At 35.1% G+C, this 22969-nt stretch overlaps 1 protein-coding gene across 4 annotated transcripts in view; it reads left to right on the top strand.

The window, feature by feature from the left end:
- LOC121381629 (semaphorin-1A-like) overlaps positions 1 to 22969 on the top strand; it is a 96682-nt gene that overhangs the window by 62963 nt on the left and 10750 nt on the right. Inside the window, exons 6-18 of one of the 4 annotated variants that reach the window (XM_041510968.1) lie at positions 6157 to 6264; positions 6890 to 6980; positions 10728 to 10838; positions 11350 to 11438; positions 12021 to 12162; positions 13422 to 13515; positions 14013 to 14160; positions 14493 to 14614; positions 15880 to 15959; positions 16414 to 16699; positions 17524 to 17585; positions 19765 to 19884; positions 20953 to 21018. In XM_041510968.1, the coding sequence (XP_041366902.1) occupies positions 6157 to 6264; positions 6890 to 6980; positions 10728 to 10838; positions 11350 to 11438; positions 12021 to 12162; positions 13422 to 13515; positions 14013 to 14160; positions 14493 to 14614; positions 15880 to 15959; positions 16414 to 16699; positions 17524 to 17585; positions 19765 to 19884; positions 20953 to 21018 (1519 nt within the window). The remainder of the gene's footprint in view (positions 1 to 6156; positions 6265 to 6889; positions 6981 to 10727; positions 10839 to 11349; positions 11439 to 12020; positions 12163 to 13421; positions 13516 to 14012; positions 14161 to 14492; positions 14615 to 15879; positions 15960 to 16413; positions 16700 to 17523; positions 17586 to 19764; positions 19885 to 20952; positions 21019 to 22969) is intronic. The other 3 variants (XM_041510974.1, XM_041510981.1, XM_041510987.1) reach the window with 3 other exon arrangements.

Below are 22969 nucleotides of genomic sequence, written 5' to 3' on the forward strand. Positions count from 1 at the left end.
TGGATTAAGTAGTGTTGTGTGTTAATGTTATGTTTGTGCTGTATTACATGTGTTTGTGGTGTGTTATGGTGTGTTGTGTTCAAATAGATCAAGTTGTGTTTTAATATGTTGTGTTTGTGGTGTGTTACATGTATGTGTTGTAGTGTTATATATTGTGTTCAGATGAATCGAGTAGTGTTGTTTTAATATGTTGTGTTTGTGTTGTGTTACATGTATGTGTTGTGTTTTATGTTGTATTCAAATGGATCAAGTAGGGTTGTGTTTTAATATGTTGTGTTTGTGTTGTGTTACATGTATGTGTTGTAGTGTTTTATGTTGTATTCAAATGGATCAAGTAGTGTTGTGTTTTAATATGTTGTGTTTGTGCTGTGTTACATGTATGTGTTTTAGTGTGGTGTGTTGTGTGTTCAGTTGAATCAAGTTGGTTTGAGTTAGGTTGTGTTTTTGGTTAAGTTTTAGTTTAGTTTATGTTGCGTTTGTAGGGTGTTGGGTTGCATTTTAGGTTAGGTATTGGGTTTGGTTGTGAAATGTGTGATGTTGGAAATTCATGTACACGACGCATCAGTACTTGATTTGCACAAATGGAAGGAAGGAAATGTTTTATTTAATGATGCACTCAACACATTTTATTTACGGTTATATGGCATCGGATGCACAAATGATTTCAATTTTAACATTAGTATTATTCAATTTAATGTACTAGCACAACAACAATGCTATACAATCCTGAGTCATAACCTATACTGCAGAATTATCTCCCCATTCCTGATGTACGATGTACACCTGCACATGGGCAGACCGTATATCCTCGTTATCGATTATGACTCAGGGTCGTATAGCATTGTTGTTGTGCTAGCACTAGGTAAGTATGAATAATAATGAAAATTAGAAACAAATTTTCTTATTCTATCCATTATTAATAAACCATAAGTGGTCAAAATCTTGATAACTGACAAAGATAACGAGAATACCTGGCCCATTGTCTTACCTGAGATAACGAGCCAAATGGAGGCCACACAGAAAATGTCAGACCACTCCTTTTACGTGTGACAGTGAACGTAGTTGGTTTTTGTTTTACCGGGGACACATCGGTCAGATAATGGCTTGTGTCAAAACTTGTCAAACACTATCTGACACATAGCATACAGTGCAAATAGGGATAGTTCGGGCCGGTGTTTATCTGCACGTTTTGCTTTTCACAAGATGAGACCGTACATGTGGACCTCGATGTGTGATAACGGTTATCATATCGAGACGTGTTCATATAGATTTTTGTAGTATAATATTTTTCATACTGGTGCACAGGACTACATTGAAACCCCTCTAAAGTGGACACCCATTTGACCAAGTAAAAATGTCTGGTTTTAAGAGGTGTCTGGTATAGAGAGGTTCTGTTCTGTACTGATATTTAAAAAGGGAGTGTTAGAAATGTCCAGTTTTGAGGAAATTCCGATTTTTACCGAATGTCCAGTTTAGAGGTTTTTTTACTGTGTATGATAAAAACAATATCAATGTGTAACTGTGATCACTGAAATTGGGAATAAAAGTGATGTTTAATGGCACATCAACACGTTTTAAACTATGGCTATTTGGTATCTAACATGAAGAAACTCAGCTACTCCTTCTGAATAGGATAGTGCATATAAAAGATCCCATGCTGCTAATAAAAAAAAAAAGTGGCAACAGCGGGTTTCCTCCCTCAATATCTGTGTGGTCCTTAACCATATGTCTGACGCCATATAACCGTAAATAAAATGTGTTGAGTGCGTCGTTAAACAAAAACATTTCCTTCCTCTAAGGCTTCATGTCCAAAATTAATAATAAATCAAAATGCTCTAGTGGTGTCTTTAAACAAAAACAAAGTTTACTGTTCTTTTAAGCTACCTTTCAATACTCCCTTGTGCGTTCATGATTCACAGCTTTCACTGCACTTGTATTTTGGAGCTGTGCATTTGTTCTGAAAACAGAAAGATGGTTGAAGGTCAAGGCCACCTCTTGATGGTGTCCTGTCAGCCAGTGTTTGTTCGTGCTGTGACCATGTCGGACTGTGTGTGTTTAAGGTCGGACTGTGTACTCACTGGAAATTACTAAGATTCGGGTCTTTCTGCCTGTTTCTCTGCCTTGAAACATGATTCATCTCAAGTTTTCCTTTAAACTACTTTTTTTTCTCTTCTAATTTCTAAGTTGTCATTATTAGTTTTCTGGGGAGTGGGACGTAGCCCAGTCGTAAAGTGTTCACTTGATGCATGGTCAGTCTGGGATTGATTCGTTGGTGGACCCATTGGGCTATCTCTCATTTCAGCCAGTGCACCATGACTGGTGCATCATAGGCTGTGGTATGTGTTATCCTGTCTGTGGGATGGTGCATATAAAAGATCCCTTGCTACTAATGGAAAAATGTAGTGGGTTTCCTCTCTAAGACTATATGTCAAAATTACCAAATGTTTGACATCCAATAGCCGATGATGAATAAATCAGTGTGTTCTAGTGGTGTCGTTAAACAAAACAAAACAAACAAACAAATATTAGTTTTTTGTCATTTGCCAGTCAATGCTGTGGTAATTTCCACCCCAAAATTAATCATAATATCAACAGTAGTAAATTTCTTTCCAACTTAAATTAATTATAGTTTTATATAATAACTTTAATATGAATTATCTAAGATAACATCTAGTGTATACAATAATAAATATAGTCACAATGTTTTAGGTGTAATATGGTTCTACAGTTCCAGTCATGGTGCCTATAAGCCATCGATATACCAGTACCTACACTTTTATACCCATGACAGTTACCCTGGAAGTGGGTTTAAATATTTTTGAATGTCTATTAATTATAATATTTTTAAAAAATCATGGGAAAGGAAGATAATTTTATCCAGTATGTTTCCTTAACCAAAGATTTGAAATATTTATATTTAGTAAAAAAACTGTTTCCTGAAAATACAACAGTGTCGACCTTTATAGACATGTAAATGTATATATGTATCTAAAATGGGTACACTAGTACATATGCATTTCAACTCCTGTAATTAAGAAAATGTCCACGACAAAACAACAAGCCTTGAAAACAAACCTAATATAGTCCACAGCAAAATAAATGCCGTGGAGAATGAAAAACTCCACGGCAATCTCCGTGGGCAATTGCAGATTGCCGTGGAGAATGAAAAACTCCACGGCAATCTCCGTGGGCAATTGCAGATTGCCGTGGAGAATGAAAAACTCCACGGCAATCTCCGTGGGCAGTTGCATGGGTTGCATTTCAATACTGTACAAATTGGCTGTCATGTCATGTAATCTCATAGGGTTTTACATGCACATTCAGAACAAGCTGTTGTAGTGCACGCCTGTCCTGGGCCAGCTCCTCCGTCCAGGACAGGGAAAACAAATTGGCTTCCATCTGACCTACTTACATGTAGCTTAAATTGAATCCTGTGTAGCATTCGATTTTACAATTTAATCATCCAATCCGGTAGCCTGATCCAGTTATCCAATCAGATTACTTTATCACGCTTCACATCTTCTGTACTTTGTTTCAGCTCATCAAAGAAAATGGCTAATAGAAATTAAAAAAACCAAACACCTAAAAAAAACCAACTAGTATTTATTATTTACAATCAGATTGTTAGCCCACATAAAAACCCCCAAACCCCCTGCCTAATTTTTAGGGGCAAAAAAAGGATAGTCACAAAGTAAAATTTTTTACATGGCCTAATGCATGCATAGAGCAGAATTGTAAAAAAAGAATGCTAGCACTGGAAATGAAATAAAAATTATTTTTTAATGACTCTTAAGCTAGCGACATGTGTTAAATATTTTACCAACAATACCGAATGTGTTTTAAAACTGCAGAGCAGAATCTTGCTGTGATCTATTACAGAGATGGACGTCTTATAACAATCGTGAAACGTGATGAGCGAGAATGTAAATAAAAAAGACAATGGCTCGGTGGACATTTGGCAGTCAGTTCTTCTCTGGCAAATAATGAAAGTCTGGCTTTGATGGTGTGCTGAATCAATTGTTAATATTTAATCTTGGACTTTAAAGTTGATTTCTCGTGTAAAACCACCTCATTGCACTTTGCCTTTTACAGCTCATTGCTACTTTGGTGATAATTAGTTATCATTAAAAAGAAAAGGGTGCATAATAACTGAATATGGTTGTTAACAAAAGTATGGAATTAATAAATAAATTAATTAATTATTAAACAAATGAATGAACAAATGAACGGACAAATGAACAAACGAAAGAATGAACAAACGAATGAATGAATGAATGAATGAATGAATGATTGATTCAATCAATCAATGTTTAACAACACTCCGGCACAAAAATACACACCAGCTATTGGTTATCAAGCAAAGTTGTAACAAATAAAGTTCGGAAATACATGTAATTAATATGTGGTATTAACAGTTTTATTTATGTGTACATGCATTTAAGGCCAAATTTCTATACACTGGAAGCTCATACCGGGCATGTATTCAAATATAGGTACAGTGAAACCCCTCTAAACCGGACACCCTTAGGACCAAGACAAATGCCCAGTATTTAGAGGGATCCGCTTTACAGAGGTTAAGTTCTGTCCAGGTTTTTAAAAAGGGACTCTGTGAAACGTCCGTTTTTGAGGGAATTCCGGTTTATAGAGGGTCCGGTCTTGAGAGGTTTCACCGTATTTAAATCCTCTTTCTAAACATCAGTACAGAACAGAACTTCTATAAAGTGGACACCTCTTAATACTAGACTTTTTACTTGCTTTAGAGGGGTATGCAGTTTAGAGGGGTTTCACCATAATTAAGCTCTTTGTTACTGTAAGTACAGACAGTAGGAAATAACAACTTCTGTTATTGCTTTCCTGAACATTAATCTTTTATTTCTTTGATACAATAGCAATTTCAATAGCAATTTTAATACAACTCATTTGAAAACCATTCTTCCAAAAATTCTTAAAATAACTTTCTTAATAATAATACAGGTAGATTTTCTAACCCAAATTAATTATTTATTACAAAAATATTATCTCCTTTTATATTTTAAATGTTATAATTCAATGTATGTATTTATTGCTTATTCTTCGGTATGTATAGTGTAAAATATATTGAATATGAATAGCCAATTCATTTCAAGGTTTTAGTGAATAATAAAAGTCACTACATATGTCAATGGTTTCTTTTGAAATCCTACAGTATGAATATTGTATGACATGATTAATAGGGATAGTCACAAAGAAAGGTTTGTTTTGTTGCCCACCGACGGGGATCGATCCCAAACCGACCGCGCATCAAGCGAGCGCTTTACCACTTGGCAACGTCCCACCCCTAATAGACCTTAGATGTCTTGGTTTGTATTCTTAAATGTTCGATCAATCTTTTTTTTTAATTAAGAAAATGCAGTGAATATTTTTGAAGTGTGTTAGTAAAAACAAAGTTTGTTTCGTTTAATGACACCACTAGGGAACATTGATTTAGTAATCATCGGCTATCAGATGTCAAACGTTTGGTCATTTTGACATATAGTCTTAGAGAGAAAACCCACTACATTTTTCCCATTAGTAGCAAGGGATGTTTTATATGCACCATCCCAGAAACAGGATAGCACATACCACAGCCTTTGATATACCAGTCATGGTGCACTGGCTGGAATGAGATGTGTTTGTAACTACGGTGTTTAGAACTTATCAGTAATCTTGTTAGGGCAGGAGATTGTTATATAAGATGTCTGTAACCATTAAATCAGAGGTGATTTTATTTACAAACGCTGACTGTTTGCTCATACCATTTCTAAACATAGAACCCCACTGTTTATTTTTGCCTTTTTTCACTCTTTATGTATAGTTTGTTATCTTTTTTAATTTTTTGGTTTGTTTTTCAGAATTTTTAAATTGTTTTATGTTTGGCTTGATGTGGGGTTTTTTGTGTTTTTTAAAACTTTTATGTTTAGTTTGGTTTCATGTTTCACTTTCATTGTTTGTTTTTGAGCGTTTTTGTATTGTTTTATATTTACCTTGATGTTTTGGGGTGGTTTTTTATTATTATTATTTTTTTTATTTTATGTTTCATGTTTTTCTTTGATTTTTGTTTGTTTTATCATTAGTTTAGTTAGTTCTATTTTCTGTTAGTTTTATTTCTTTCTAAGAAAAGTTTCTTTTTTCTTACAGGAACAGTGTCAGAACTTTATCCGAGTGTTAGTGCGGAAGAACGCGAGAACGTTGTACGCGTGTGGAACAAACGCATTCAGGCCGCGATGTCGCAATTACAAGATGCAGGTACGGTGTTAATTACCTGTACTGTGTTAATTATCTGGACGTTAGTAATTATCTAGACAAGTGTTAATTATTTAGATAATATTAATGAGCTGTAAGGTGTTAATTATCTGTGCAGTATTGCTATTAACTACTTGTATGCTACTTGGTGGTAGGAGTCATTCCAACTTATTTTCGTGCTTATGTCCAATTAAGGTTCAAGCACGCTGTCCTGGGCACACACACACACACACACACACCTTAACTATCTGGCTGTCCATGCAGGACAGTGGAATAGTTGTTAATTGTTAGTGAGAGAGAAGAGGGTGTAGTGGTTTACACCTACCCACTGAGTCGTTAAAACTCGATCTGGGTGGAAGCCGGTACCAAGCTGTGAACCCAGTACCTACCAGCCTCATGTCTGATGGCTTAACCACGACACCACCGAGACCAGTTAGTAAAAGTTTTGGCTCACTAGTGGATGATAATTTGTGGAGGGCTGTAAATAGATAATTTAAAAATATGACTAAAATGACTGCCAGAAGAGTGGAGTGTATACTAGAGGAGTGTCTATCATATAATGACTGTTACAAGAGGAGTGGGTCTGTCATATAACAACTGTGCCTAACATGGACCATGTTTTTCACAGGAAAATGGAGACTATGGGGAGCCAAGAGATGAAGATGGAGTTGGACAGTGTCCGTTTGATCCCGAACACAACAGTACCGCCATCTATGCCAGTAAGTATATCACTAACATATGTCACAGCATGGGCTAATTCTAGTAGTCAGCGGCAACATATTGTCTGTATGTACTATGACATGTCATAAACCCATCATAGAGCAATAGTTAAAACAAACGATTGTCTATAAATGTACCATGTCCTGTGATAAACGTATCATGAGCAATAGTAAAAGCAAGAGATTGTATTTATGTACCATTGTCTGTGATATGTTGGAGAGTAGTAATCGGTTAATATGGATTCATGAGTATACCATCACAACTTTATGAAACATTTCCCTTGGCCTTTGTCTTATACAAAGATATCAGCTTGAAAGTGATCTCATTCAGATTTAACTGTGGCAGGAAGTACATCACTACGTTATTTCACCTCATGGGCGAATTCTAGTGATCAACGGCAACATATTGTCTATATGTACCATGTCATGTCATAAACCCATCATAGAGCAATAGTACAAGCAAAGGATTGTTTATATGCACCATGTCCTTTGATAAACTGGCCATAGAGCAATGGAAAAAGTAAGGGATTGTTTATATATACACCCTTGTCTGTGATATGCTGGCGAGTGGCAGTCCTTAAATAAATTCATGGGTACACATCATCACAACTTTATAAAAATATCCCTTGGACTTTATCTTGTACAAAGATACAAGATTGAAAATCATGTCATTCAGATTTAACATGCTATACAGGTAGCTAATATTAAAGTTTGTTTTCTTTAATGACACCACTAAAGCACATTGATTTATTAAGGAAAAAAAAGATTAAAAAGATAAAAACTTTATTGCATATAGACATTCCACATACGGAACTGGATGCAAAACATATACAAGACACAAAAAACAACCATCACACTTTTCTATTATTTCTAATGATTATTGGCAATACATTTATAGGTCATAATGATTGGCAATTCGATGTCAAACATTTGACTATAGCAAGCAATACTACATATAACTTGAGTCCAGTATGCATATAGTACAAGCCTTTATTTGCTGACTCCAGCGTTGCTTAACTTGAGTGGGACTGATTTCCATAACTTGATTTAACCACGACTTTTACATTTAACCTTTCTACTCCTCGTGTTGTCTGATCTGTGAAACAACGTCATCTTGACCTGCCTGGTCGAGCAGAAAGATGCTGATGGTCTGTGGTAGAACAGAGCAGAGATCAGCCACAGCCTATTGATCGTATCTGATATACGATATCTTAATTGCAATAAATTAATTACAGATGGTCAGTAAGCCAGACAGATCAAGCTCTGTGACCAACTGGACATTGCTGACCGCCCCAGGCTGACCATCATGAAAAACCTTTTGTCCTGTTGGTTGTAGGAGTCTCGTAATTAAAGATGGGGCGCTAAGTACACCATTTGGCTGTCGGCATCAGCTTGGTAATCACTGATGGCTGATGGTAGGGAGAAATGGATAACATGTTTAAAAACGGCAGATAAGAGAAATCTTTAAATGGCGGTATTGTTCGAGGCAGATGTCACAGCGACTTTGTGTAAATAATTGATGTAATTTTATTTGGTCTTCAAAGGAAACGAATGTGTGCTTAATACAACCACAACCTCTATTCTTACCATCAGGGGAAGACTCAACATCAATAGAGTTTAGATGGATATTAAGTGAAAGTAAAATAATATTTGTTCATCACATTTTTAAAACTATAGGTAATTCAGCACTCCAAATCAATAAGATCCATAATAAAACTTCAGCATTCTAACCTCCAAATCAGTAAGATCCATAATAAAATTTCATCACTCTTAACCTCCAAATCAGTAAGATCCATAATAAAATTTCATCACTCTAACCTCCAAATCAGTAAGATCCATAATAAAATTTCATCACTAACCTCCAAATCAGTAAGATCCATAATAAAATTTCATCACTCTAACATCCAAATCAATAAGATCCATAATAAAATTTCATCACTCTAACCTCCAAATCAATAAGATCCATAATAAAATTTCATCACTCTAACCTCCAAATCAATAAGATCCATAATAAATTTAAAGAACTCGATTTTACCTCCAAAACAATAAGATTGTTAGCTAAATATATGGCATGGAATATTTATACAATTCCCTCTCTAACCAACACCATTTTCCCCCCAACATTCACTTATTGGTGAGGCAAGCACTTTCAAACGGTGTCCATTGTCATTATTTACTTAGGTCTTCAGATGTAATTGATGGCATAATTAAGCCTAAGAATAAAATACTAAAAATACTTTCTTGTGAAATTCATCAGCGTTAGTTGAAGCCCAGTGGTAGAAGTAATAATGCTCGTGTTGACACCGAGAGCAAAACCAAATAACCTTCATAATTAGTTTGAACTCAACCACGTGGAGACAGAACACGATGTATAGCCAAAGTCGAGATCCTGGCTATAAATCAGTTTGCTATATTAATGTCCAGCACGAAGCTTCGAACCATAAATTATGCATTTTAATGTTGTTCTTGCCCAGTGATTCACAGTATTAAAGCTGGCCGTTTTGACCGGTACTTGCACCTTAAATGTGATGCTTAGCCGATGATTCAGACTGTTAAAAAGTTGCAGAATTGCACCAGTACGTACGCGTACTAACACTTGAGTGTCGTTCACAGTTTATTGGTTCAGAACATTAATAGGACTTCACTACATTAGCCCTGGGTTTACTCGCAGATTCACAGTGTTATTATGGTGGTCATAACTCGGTGCTCATCGAAGCCTGAAAAGATGTTCATGTCGGTGGATCTTCTTCCTCACCTCTGAAACCTCGGGGACCCCGGATTTCTTGGAGGAAGTAATGAAAGCCCCATCATCCAACAGACATTGGCAAACAGAGTCTGTAAATCAGCCTGCTTTATGATTAGAAGGGTTAATAGGGGTTGGCCCTCGAGGGACCGCGATGGCTGGCTGTGTAAATTTGGAAGTAATGAGAATCCCCCTGTTTTAATTTTGTGGTAATAAATCTAGTTATGTGGCAGAGGGAAATCTCCCCTCTGCCCCACAAAGAAATGGGTAATTTATTAAAAATGCATTGTCATATCTATGAATAAATTATGGCTTTTTTTCTGTGATTAATGTGAGTAATTTCCTTTTGTAATTCTGTGGTAAATTTGTGCATGATTGAGGAGAAATTTATTATGATTGATTTCAGTTAGGTTTTATAATAACAGTGCACACGTGATCTCAATGGATAGCAGGTTAGAACCCATTCCCTGAAATAATTTGCTGAACCCGGAATGAAAGAAAATAAAAAGTCAAACAACAAAATATGTCAGACTTGATGCAGTTTAGTAGACACTGGCGTAGGAAGTGGGGAGGGGGGATAAGGCAAGAGGGGCATATGCCCTCCCACATTTTAGCAGCAGTGATGGTTTTTATATATTTATACCTGTATTTACATATGTGTTTGTGTGTGTCCCCCCCCCCCCCCCCCCCACACACACACGTTTTGGCACCATCCTACGCCTGTGGTAGAAAAATAAGCCTGAACAATTTATAATATTGAAACCCTTTATTTTTAGAACGACCATCAAAATTGCGCCAAACTTCCTTCATCAAAATGCGCACTCATTTCCCTTTGGCTTAATCATATGGGACATTCCAAATTACATAGCACCATACCACCCCCGCCTGTTACTAACTATGGTTGGACTCCATTCCATTCCATAATATTGAACTTAACTAATCTGATTAAATGTTTCTTGTTAAACATCATATGCATAAGAGGTTCTTTTAATACTATTTTCTAGACAACAACCTGTATGCTGCCACAGTTACAGACTTCTCTGCTCGGGATCCACTTATTTACGAGAGTAACCACCAGCTAAGGACTCAACAGTTTGATTCAAAGTGGCTGAATGGTAAATAGTTTTAATATTAAAAAGAGTTGAATGTAAGACTAAATAGTTTTAATAATTAAAATATAAAGTGCCTAAATGGTAAGCCGTTTTAGCAGTAGCATTTAAATTTGCTGACTGATAACTAGTTTTTTTTAGTAGTTTTAATATTTAAATTTAAAGTGGTTGAATGGTTAATAGTTTTAACTTTTAAAATATAAAATGGCTGATGTCAAATAGTTTCAATGCTTAAAATTATGAAACAGTTTTCAATTTTTAATAACTCATGATTTAAACTAAAACTTTTATTAATTCCTTGAAGATTCATAATGTCAATAGAAAGTAATAGTTTAAAGTATTATCTCTGAAATATGTTACAGTATTAAAACATTTTCAACATATTTTTGAATAATTAAACAAATATTTAAAAAACCAAGCTTAATTGAAAAGTAATGTTTAAGTCCTACATGTCTTATCTAAAATATTTAAATATATGTACATGTATATATACTTATTCCTGTTTTATTTGTCCCAGAACCAAATTTTGTCAGTTCCTTTGAGAAAGGTGACAGAATCTATTTCTTCTTCCGAGAAACGGCTGTGGAAAATATCAACTGTGGAAAGGTGAGAAACAAGACCAGGCCTGGTGCTTATAAAGTCTAGACTCCAGACTGTAATAGAGTTTAACACTTCAAAATCATTTGCAACGCCATACAAATTGCATGTGTGTGATGTCATGAAAGATTTATGCCTTATAAGCATGGGTCCAGGATTTCTTGTAAACACAGCAGTTAAATGGAGATGCAATTGTCCTATACACTAGTAATATACTGGTCTTTATCAGTTATTTAACATTTAGGAAATCATATTTTCAGAAAATTTCTTAGATTACAACCTTGAAATTATTTAAGACAGTTTTTAATAAAAATGTACTTTTATAATATGCAGATGTTATTTTAGCATGGAAATTTATTTTAACTTTGATAGCATTTTAGCATATAAGTGTATTTATTTCAAATTTGATACATTTTATCATAGAACTGAAATTTTTTTAACTTCAATATTTTTTTATAAAATTTGTTACTCTATTGGGCTAAATATGAAAAGTTTCTAATACAAAATACAATATATATATATATATATATATATATATATATATATATATATTATATATTTATATATTTATATATTGTTTTTCTGTCACAGGCTGTGTTTTCTCGCGTGGCACGTGTCTGTAAAAGTGACCGGGGTGGAGCGTTCGACCACTACAACTCCTGGACATCTTTCTTTAAAGCACGCCTCAACTGCTCGATACCCGGGGAATTTCCCTTCTACTTTGATGAATTACGTACGTATTTCATAGCACACTAGACTGAGCTCTTGGTTTAGTCATGTATAGAACTGCCTTTAATTACACTGTCAGTTTAAATTGAACAAGTCAGATATGCTTTTTTATTATGTCCTGGATGAAGGAGCCGGCGTAAGTCAACTCCTGCGCCCACGACAGGCGTGCACTACAACAGCTTGCTCTGAATGTGCACGTTAAATCCTATGACCTGACCTGACCTGACCTATGTTTTTTTTATCATCACTTAATTATTTTTGGAGTTAAAAGATAAAAGATAAAGATATTAGTTAAGAGATAAGTGGAGACTGTTAATCAGCTGGCAATGTAATGTATGTTGTGTTGATACATGGAAACAAAACACTAACTTTGTAACAAAAGTTTCTTTTATTTAACGATGCCGCTAGAGCACATTGATTTTTTATTTTATCATCGGCTATTGGACGTCAAACATATGGTCATTCTGACACTGTTTTTAGAGGAAACCCGCTGTCGCCACATAGGCTACTCTTTTTACGACAGGCAGCAAGGGATCTTTTATTTGCGCTTCCCACAGGCAGGATAGCACAAACCATGGCCTTTGTTGAACCAGTTATGGATCACTGGTCGGTGCAAGTGGTTTACACCTACCCATTGAGCCTTGCGGAGCACTCACTCAGGGTTTGGAGTCGGTATCTCGATTAAAAATCCCATGCCTCGACTGGGATCCGAACCCAGTACCTACCAGCCTGTAGACCGATGGCCTGCCACGACGCCACCGAGGCCGGTCTAACTTTGTAACAAGTCATAATGCCAAACAAGACTTTACTAAAGGAGGAACATTTAACAAGTGAGAATTGACAAAACAAGCACCATTGCACATAAACATGGGCGTCAGAAATGGGGGGGGGGGCAGGGGGGCACTAACCCCCCAACTCTGAAACTGGGGGGCCACAATATGCATAATATGAACTGACATTTAATAAGTGGCTCCCCCCCCCCCCCCCAGTTGCTGCCCATCTTCTGACGCCTATGATAGAAAAAACATGGGACATGCTTGCATACAATATTAGCATAAAATTATACCAGTACGAAATATCACATCCACAAACAGTGACTTGTTAGTTCCACTGTTCATAATTATTATTTTCTATAAAGTGGTTATTTAGTATGTTAATTAGTTAATAGTATTTAGAAACAATAGAATGATACTATTTTAATTGTGTTGTATTTCAGATTTTGTGGCATTTCTGTAATTGGTTTAATTTTTTTTTTTTTAACAGAAGCTACATCAGACTTTGGACAAGGGAAGTTTATGCCAACATTCCGAAGCAACGACCGATCTGACATGGTGTATGGCATTTTCACTACACCACAGTAAGTATGGCATTCTTGGTAAACTGCAATGTCTGCAGCGAAATATAACCATATCATACATCAGATCAAACATTGTAATTACAGTCTTGTACAGACATACAGCTTTTATTAACCCATAGAGTGCTGCAGACATGTATATTTTTCATCTATCCATCCCCCAAAAGATGTCATTAGTGTTACTATTTGGACAGATTTCTAGCGTTTTCTCACTGTTGACTTCCATTTGTTTGTCCATCTATCCATTCACCCAAGCCCTCCATCCATCCATCCTTCCTACCATCCATCCATCCTTCCTACCATCCAGTCATCCATCCATCCATCCATCCATCCATCCATCCATCCATCCATCCATCCATCCATCCACTCACTCAAACCATCCGTCTGTCTGTCCATCCATCCATCTACAAAAATTATGGCATTAGCGTCTGTTAGACATATTTCCAGATTTTTCACACTGTTCTTGTGTTTTAATGTGTTTAATAATTTCTTCTCCTCAGGAACAGTATCCGAGCCTCGGCCGTGTGTGCATTCCGCTACTCCGACATCACCAAGGTGTTCGAGTCACGGTTCAAAGGTCAGGAGACTGTCAAACACAACTGGCTGCCGGTGCCTAAAAAACTGACCCCCAAACCTCACCCACAGACAGTGAGTTTCAGCGTTATTTAACACTGTGTGTACTGGATATTGATTTTTAGTTGTATCTTTAACACCTTTTGTTGACTAATGAATTAAGACGGAATTTACATTTTTTAAAATGTATGGAAAGGTTGGAAGTTGAAAAAAGTTGAAACTATCGGAAGGATTGAAACATTATTATGCATAATTTAGATCTTTGTTTTCTTAAAATATATATATGTTTTTGTTGTTGATATTGGCAATATACGTCAATTGATAGACATAGTAAGTTTTATTTTCCTTTTGGTGTATAGTTCTCTATTCTTAGCTTGATAACAGTGATGTTTTTATTCTGTGATCAGTGTACCAACAACAGCCATGACATGTCTGGAGAGACCTTGAACTTCGTGAAGGCGCACCCACTGATGGATGAAGCGGTGCCAACACAGGGTGGGGCTCCCCTCCTTATACAGAGCAGTTTCAGGTGAGATCTGGGGGGAAAATATTAACATGTCTGTCTGTCTGTCTGTGTGTCTGTCAGAGATGAGATAATTTATAGGATCTGTATCCCTCACTGGATACAGAGAAGCAACATGTCACTAAAACAAACTAGCTCTTTGGATTTCACAAAATGGATTCAAATATATAAGGGTTACTGCAAGATGAGAAACAAAAAACAAAAACAGGTTTTTTCTTCTTCTTTTTTCTTTTTCTTTTTTGGCATGCAGATGTTGCAACAGGTCTTTATTATGTTAACGTTGACCTTGAAGTTTGTGACTGCCTTTTGAAAATATAATTAATTCCTGACTGAAATCATCTTGATAAAAGCCAGCTTATCCCTCGGGTAGCCTGAGGCTGATTTTTAAGCTGGGAGTGTTTGTTGAGAAAACAGTATCTGTCAAACAGCAGGTGGTGGTCAGCCATGACAGTCACTGGGACCAGTCTGGTACCAAGCCTTGAACAACTGGCTTTGTTTTCCTGGCACGGCTGAAATTTGTGACACGAGCGGTTCCCTGTTTTAGATTAGTGTCAACGGGTCAGGCACAAAGAGTTTAACAGTTAATAGAGTTTCTCAGTTGACCACATGCGCCAAGCTGACTGGAAGGAAAAGGATCACATGTGTTTTGTTGAGTTTAATTAGGTTAATATTACAGTTGCTGCAGAAATGGCAACATTTAGGTGCAGGTGCCATGTATTAAACCAATAATTATTTAACTATTAAGTGATCTGTTTGCATATGTTTTGTTTTTACATATACATTGTGTATGTTTTAAATAGCACACGTTCTGAATCCAGTTCCATATGTAGATTGCTAATATGAATAAAGTTTTATCTATATTTATCTCATTTATCATTTATTTACCATTGTTTGACACCCAATAGATGATGCATTTTTCGTGCTGAGGTGTCTTAAATATTCATTCTTTATAAATCTTAAGACAGAGTATTATTTTATATGATAGGTTTAGTCTGTTAATTTAAAATATTGAAAATACAACAATTATTCAGCTATATACCGGTACATACACACAAAAGAAGAAACCCCCTCTCATATCATTTTGCTTGACCCCTTATGTGTTGTTGCATTTTTATAGACCACAATTTTGGACTAAGGATTTTGTAAAAAAAAATTAGTTTGGAATATAAAAATATTATAATTCAATAATAATTTTGAATAGAAATAATTTAATTCCCATAAATGTAGTGTTTGATATATGATATCTAATTCTGTTTTGTTTGTTTTTTCAGCTCACAGTTCACACAGATAGCCATCGACTGGCAGGTTCATGGAGTCAGTAACTACCATGACGTCATGTTTATCGGAACAGGTGAGTTCTATAATGATTTTAACAATTTTTAAAAATCTCTTTGCAGTCCTTTCTTACCTTATTTTCTTCTTTTTTGTTCTTTTATTACTTCCTCCTTTTTTCACTGATTCATCCATCCATCCTTCAACCATCCATCCATTCATCCAATTTTAGCTAAACTTCACACTGAATAGCTATTCATACTTAATAATGCTAGGATGTTGCTAAGCATTCATTCACTCCTACTATCTAAGTGATTCAAAATAGGAACTTTAGCATTTTATGATTATATTTCAAGTTTTGTGTTGTTTACACATCTCCTCATTCTTTTCTGTACTTGATATTTTTACACGAGAGGAAGTTTTTATATGAAACGTTGGGACTTTTAGATAGTTTTAAGACATTTTTTTGTTGCATATTTTATACCATTTTTACATTTTGCTTCACACTCTTAATTTTTCATTCTTCTCTCCAGATGACGGTCGTGTGATAAAAGCCGTCAACAAGGCTACGTCGGCCAAGCGATCGATTGACACAGTGATTATTGAGGACATCCAGGTGTTTGAGGACCGGCAGCCGATCGTCAACATGAAGGTGTTCCGGCGCAACGGGATGGAGAAGCTGGTCGTCATGTCGAAGAAAGACATTGTGTCGATCCCGCTCCACCGCTGTCACGAGAAGAAGTCGTGTCGGGCGTGCGTCAGGCTGCAGGATCCGTACTGCTCATGGGCCGACGGGGAGTGTTCAAACACAGACAGAGGGTGAGTGGTTTTAGTATCACCGAGTTTATACTGATGATGGGCCGACGGGGAGTGTTCAAACACAGACAGAGGGCGAGTGGTTTTAGTATCACCGAGTTTATACTGATGATGGGCCGACGGGGAGTGTTCAAACACAGACAGAGGGCTAGTGGTTTTAGTATCACCGAGTTTATACTGATGATGGGCCGACGGGGAGTGTTCAAACACAGACAGAGGGTGAGTGGTTTTAGTATCACCGAGTTTATACTGATGATGGGCCGACGGGGAGTGTTCAAACACAGACAGAGGGCGAGTGGTTTTAGTATCACCGAGTTTATACTGATGATGGGCCGACGGGGAGTGTTCAAACACAGACAGAGGGCGAGTGGTTTTAGTATCACCGAGTTTATACTGATGTCCATCATCTATTCTTTGACCCATAGCTAACGTTTGTTTGACACCTAACAGCTGATATATTTTCTGTGCTCGATGTTGTTAAACATTTGTTTGTTAATTCATTGTAGCCCGTTTTCAGCCTTTATTAAGTCGAATGTGAGGGGTGTACCAAACAGCATCAGTTTAGGTAATATGCCTGTAAAGTATCTTTTTAAGGCTGTGATTTTCTTGTTTGTTCTTATCTCATAGAGAAATCTAGTTCCCATTTGAGTGTAAAAATGTCTCTTTTGTCTTAACTGAAGAAGACCTGTTATGACTATGCCCTCATTCTTTTTTTTTTCTTTTTCTTTTTTTACTGTTGCCCTAGTATATTTTTGATGCCATTAGGTGAAAATACTTGTTAGCTTTGTGTTAGAAGTGTATATTAATAGAAATCTCTCGTATTTCAGGGTACAAGACATCGACTCTGGCACCGGGGACGCAGTGTGTGGAGACACCCTAGTTATCGAGGGTAAGACAATTTGCCATGGTTACCTTGATCTGTGTGTAAACTGACTGCATGCTAGTGTTGTCATAGTGATTGAAAAAAAAAAATACTACTGTGATTTCAGAAGTGTTGTACACCCACTCAAATATACAGTACAGTGAACCATACATATATATATAGAGGATGTTTCATGTTTGGTTCTTTTTGTTAAATAAGGTTTATATCAAGTAAAATATGTAATCACTATACATAGGTTGCACATGTGCGATCAGTATATTTGACATTTCAGACTTTACAAAGTGTGATATAAATCATATTTGACACGAAAATCAGGAAATTTTCTATTTATTATATAACTTTCATCATTTACTCCTTTATTTTAAAAGAAACCCATCCAATATGAATGTTATGTGTGATGTCACATGTTATGTGTGATGTCACATGTTCAATGAAGTCACTTTGTTAAATGACATCACTAACAGTGAAAATAACAGTTCTTACTGTGGGAATAATAACCTTTTCTGTTATTATTTACACCAGCGACTAATAACAATTATTTTGTTGATATTTTGTAATATTTTATTGAATGTTATATAATAAATGTGATGATGCCTTAACTGTGCTTTTAAAATACAAACTGGTTGCCATTACTGAACAGACACTGATGTAATATCATGCATAGATTTTTAGGTCCTTATTCAACTGATTGGGTGGAAAGTTAATTGGAACACCTATTTGATTTGATTTTAAGTACTATAGCATGCTTTAACCTAGGTTTAATTTACAAATTTAGCAGAACTATGTGTTGCCAAGTCTTAACTGGATATAAAATTCTCTGGTCAATTTTCTTTCTACAATTTTTCAATTACAGTTTTTCAATTACAGAATCACAGAATTATAACTTGTTATTGCAAAGTTCTACAAAATATTACTGTTAATTGTATTATTTTTGTGGACGGACTTGGCCAAGTCGGTTAAGCACATGCCTGAAGTGCTTCGGTCAGAGAATTGAACTCATTCAGTAGACCCAATGGGCCATTCTCGGTCTTGTTTCCCATCCCAGCCCAGCCAGTGCTCCACAACTGGTATAACAAAGACCATGGTATGTGCTGTCCTGTCTGGAAAAGCGCATATAAAAAGATTCGTTGCTGCTGATGAAAACAATGTAGTGGAGTTTGTCCAAAGACTACGTGTCAAAGTTACCATGTTTTACATCCCAGCTCAGCCAGTACCCCACAACTGGTATAACAAAGACCATGGTATGTGCTGTCCTGTCTGGAAAAGCGCATATAAAAAGATTTGTTACTGCTGATGAAAAAAATGTAGTGAAGTTCGTCCAAAGACGTGTCAAAGTTACCATGTTTTACATCCCAGCTCAGCCAGTACCCCACAACTGGTATAACAAAGACCATGGTATGTGCTGTCCTGTCTGGAAAAGCGCATATAAAAAGATTCGTTGCTGCTGATGAAAAAAATGTAGTGAAGTTCGTCCAAAGACTACGTGTCAGAGTTACCATGTTTCACATGACAAGACTTTTTATTGATAGTATTTTTGTGCAGTGTAATGGCAGCCAGTTGAAATTCATATTGACCTCACCATATGTGATGCCTTCATAGCATGTAGTCATGTACTGGTGTTTGTATCCACCTTAATTCTCTCATTTCAGTGTAGTTTATTAAAAAACAAATATTAATTATTATCATTCTACACAGTTTCTTACCTTTTAGTTTTGTTTTTCCACCCCTTCTGCAATAATGAATCATCAGGTATAAGATGTTATATTTCAAATTCATTGTTAGTCGTTTGATTTATGGACAGTACGTATAATTAGAATTTGTCTGTTGTAATATACTTTTACAGAAAAGAATGCCTAATAAATGGCATTTTGAAAACAAATTTTCAAATTACCTGTAATATTCCAATTTAAAAAATTTAATATAACATTTTCCTTTTCAGCAGATTGTAAAACATAAATATTTCAGAACACATTTTAATTTCAAATTCATAACTACTGACCAATCTTTGAAAAAAAAAAAAATCTGTAAAATACAGGTTAAAAATCTGGTGATTACACAAACAATTTACTCATCAAATGATGTTGTTGCATGAAGGGGTGGCTGTTGGGTTGTTTTTGGTTTGTATACGTTTTGTTCTCCATTTGTTGTCAGTTATTTTATGTTTTGTCTCTTCTTGTTTCTAAAGAAAAACCCTTGACTGCGACCACAACCACGCCTCTCCCAGTACAATCGGAAAAATGTGTTTGTCCCACTGTGGCCCCTCCCGTAGAGGGCCCCCAGGAACTTCCGAACAATGTTAAAAATGGTTAGTTATGATACCTGGCTTCTAAAGGTGAAAAAAACCTAAATTATGGAAAAGAAAAATACATAATTAATATTTTATTAAAATTTAATCAGTTATATTTCATATCTTATTAAATATTAGTGTAATTTAATCAAATGAAAATAGTTAAATTAAATTGAATATTAAAATAGTATATTATTTAAAAAGAATTTAAGGCCGTTAAAAATATCTCGTTTTATAATTGTTAGTTATGTTTTTGTTGCAGTACTATGAAAAAAATGGTTGGGTTTAAGAAATACAGACACCGTAATTAATTATAATTATAATTATTATGTGCTTGAATTAGGACCACAGGTAAAACAGGGGTGATTTCAAAACCGCCAAAGTGGGCACTTTGCGGTGGGGGAGGGTGCAAGAAGTAATGATTCTTTTTTATTAAAACAAAATTAAGATTAAATTTTAGTTTGAATGTTTTTTAAAATTTTGAATTTTTTTTTTTTAATAACTATTGAAGAACCAGATTTCTTTGAATGGCCTATGATGTGAAAATAACATTTGCTTGTGTTTGTATATCCCTTTCAAGTTGTTGATTTATCAGTTCCATACTAACAAAGCATGAACATTCCCCAATTATTTTCATATATATTGTTATATATCCAATAGTAATTATAAATTATAAACAGTTTGGTTCGTTCGATATGAACAGTATTATTTAAATTTGATAGTTTTCTTAGAATCAAGTTAAAAAACGAACTGAAATGTTTTTTTATTGATAAATAAAATTATGAAACAGAATTTGCAAAGATTATTGCATGAAAAATTAAATTATTTCTTCTGAGTTAATATTAAATTAATTATCAAATTAGCACACACTAAGACTAAAGTTTTCTAAAACCTCTAAAATCCTTTATTATTTTTTCATTTAATTTAATTTTTTGTTTAGTTTCCTTTCTGTTTTATTCATTTTCAGTTCATTTTAATTTTTCTTTCTGTTGTCTTACGTTCTCGTCTTGGCTTGATAATATTTGTCAAACTGTCTTTCTCTTACTGCCATTGTTCACTATAGCAGTTGGTATTTTCCTCCATTAGATTCGGAGACCCGCAGTAAGACTAGGAATTCTGAGTACAGCCAGCAGGACAAGGATTCCGTGGATGGTAAGACAAACTGCTTGTTTTTCTCATGTAGTCCTTCACAATGGCAATGTTGAGCTGTAGCAGCTATGCATGTAGTCCGTCGCTTGTCCGTCCACCTGTCTGTCTGTCTGTCTGTCAACAATCATACTAACACAACTAACCATCATGCTTTGTGTGTAGTCAAACCTGCTTCTCTCATTACCTGTATTAAGCAACCACCCGTTTCATGAGACCACCTTACATAATCCCAAATCATCTAATATTGTATGAATTTACCTGTATTTAGCAGCTATCTGTTATAAAGTTATCACTTTGGTAGATCCTAAATCTGTTAATTTACCTCAGATTGACCTGTATTTAGCAACCACTTGTCTTAGAAGACCATTTATATTTATTATTCCACATCATTGTATACAGTACAAATTTACCTGTTTTAAGCAGCCACCTATATTAACACATCATCAATGTATTCCTCATCTAACCACCTGACTTTAAAGGCCACTTTTATCATTAAGATATCTGCGTATTACACATTTTGACTATTCCATTTAAATATAATAGAATGATAGCTAGTATAGTAAAGCAAGTATGCATTTATACCAAATATCTCTGATGTCATATAACCATAAATAAAATGTGTTGAGTGCGTCGTTAAATAAAATATTTTCATCCTTATACCAGACACCAAGGTAAAAACCCTCTGTTCCTGTATGTTTTCCATCAAAGCTAAATTCTGTTAAGCTTAATGCCAAAAATTTCCACAAGATTCTGACAAATGTTTTATTGCTTCTTATTTTAATACTGCACTTTCACAAAAATAATTTAATTTTTATCATCACTGATACACAAGTCTCAGTATAAAAACATATATTGGAAAAAACATTTAAAGAATCAAAACTGAAAGAAAGGAAAAGTGTTTTGAAAGTTACCGTGGTTAACTGACCACCATACCACCATAAATACACAGCAATACTGAAACAGTTTTACAAACTAGCATCAGTCATTTTGTTTTCTCAAAAATTTCATAATGACCAGTACCTTAAAGTAATTTTCATTTGGTCATTTTTCTTAATCCATCTTTTATGTTGTCTTGGTCTGTGATTTAAAAAACAAGTGAAATTGCTGTTCAAGTTCTATTCTCAATTTTGTAATCACCCAATAACACCAGTTTTATGTTGTCTTGGACTGTGATACAAACAAATTAAATGACTTTTCAAGTTCTAGTCTCAGATTTGTAATCGCCCAGTAACACACAACCTGCTTTAGCCGCTTGCTAGTCTGTGTTTAGTTAGTAGTATAATATAACATGTAGATTAGTTTATTCTTAACTACTGATTAACTACATCATGTTTAACCCTTTAAACACTAATTGAACTACATAAGAACCAGATACCATTCTTCTTTTTCCCCTTTTTGGGGGGGGAGTGGAGTAGGAGGGAAGTGGATTGGCTAGACTTTTTTTTTATTAATGTAAGCACATTACATTTCATTTTAATCATTTATAAAAGTCACAATTTAACAACTGAAAAAATAAGGTATGCATGTTTTGAACTTGCAAAATGCTTAATGAATTTAATGATTCAGCATTGTGATTACTCAATAATTTTAAGGGTTTAGAGTTATTTTTTGTGCTAAGTTCTGGATTTATCAATGTCACAATTTAACAACCAAAAAATAATGCAGGGAATTTTTGAATTTGCAAAATGCTGAATAATTTTAATGATTCAACATTATTACTCAATAATTTTAAAGTTTTAAATTTCTTGTGGGGTTTTTTGGTGCTCAGTCTTGGATTTTAAAAAAAATTTATGTATCAAAATCATGGTTTAGAAAGCAATGTTATTAATGTCTGGTATCTTGTGCACTTGTTACCCAGTGGTTGAGTGCGTAGTTAAATAAAACCTTCCTTCTTTTCTCGTTACCCAGCATCTAGATTAAAAAAACCAAAAAACCCTGATATTTTTATGCTAGC

Source organism: Gigantopelta aegis, chromosome 2, assembly GCF_016097555.1.
Source record: "Gigantopelta aegis isolate Gae_Host chromosome 2, Gae_host_genome, whole genome shotgun sequence".
NCBI classification, from domain to species: domain Eukaryota; kingdom Metazoa; phylum Mollusca; class Gastropoda; order Neomphalida; family Peltospiridae; genus Gigantopelta; species Gigantopelta aegis.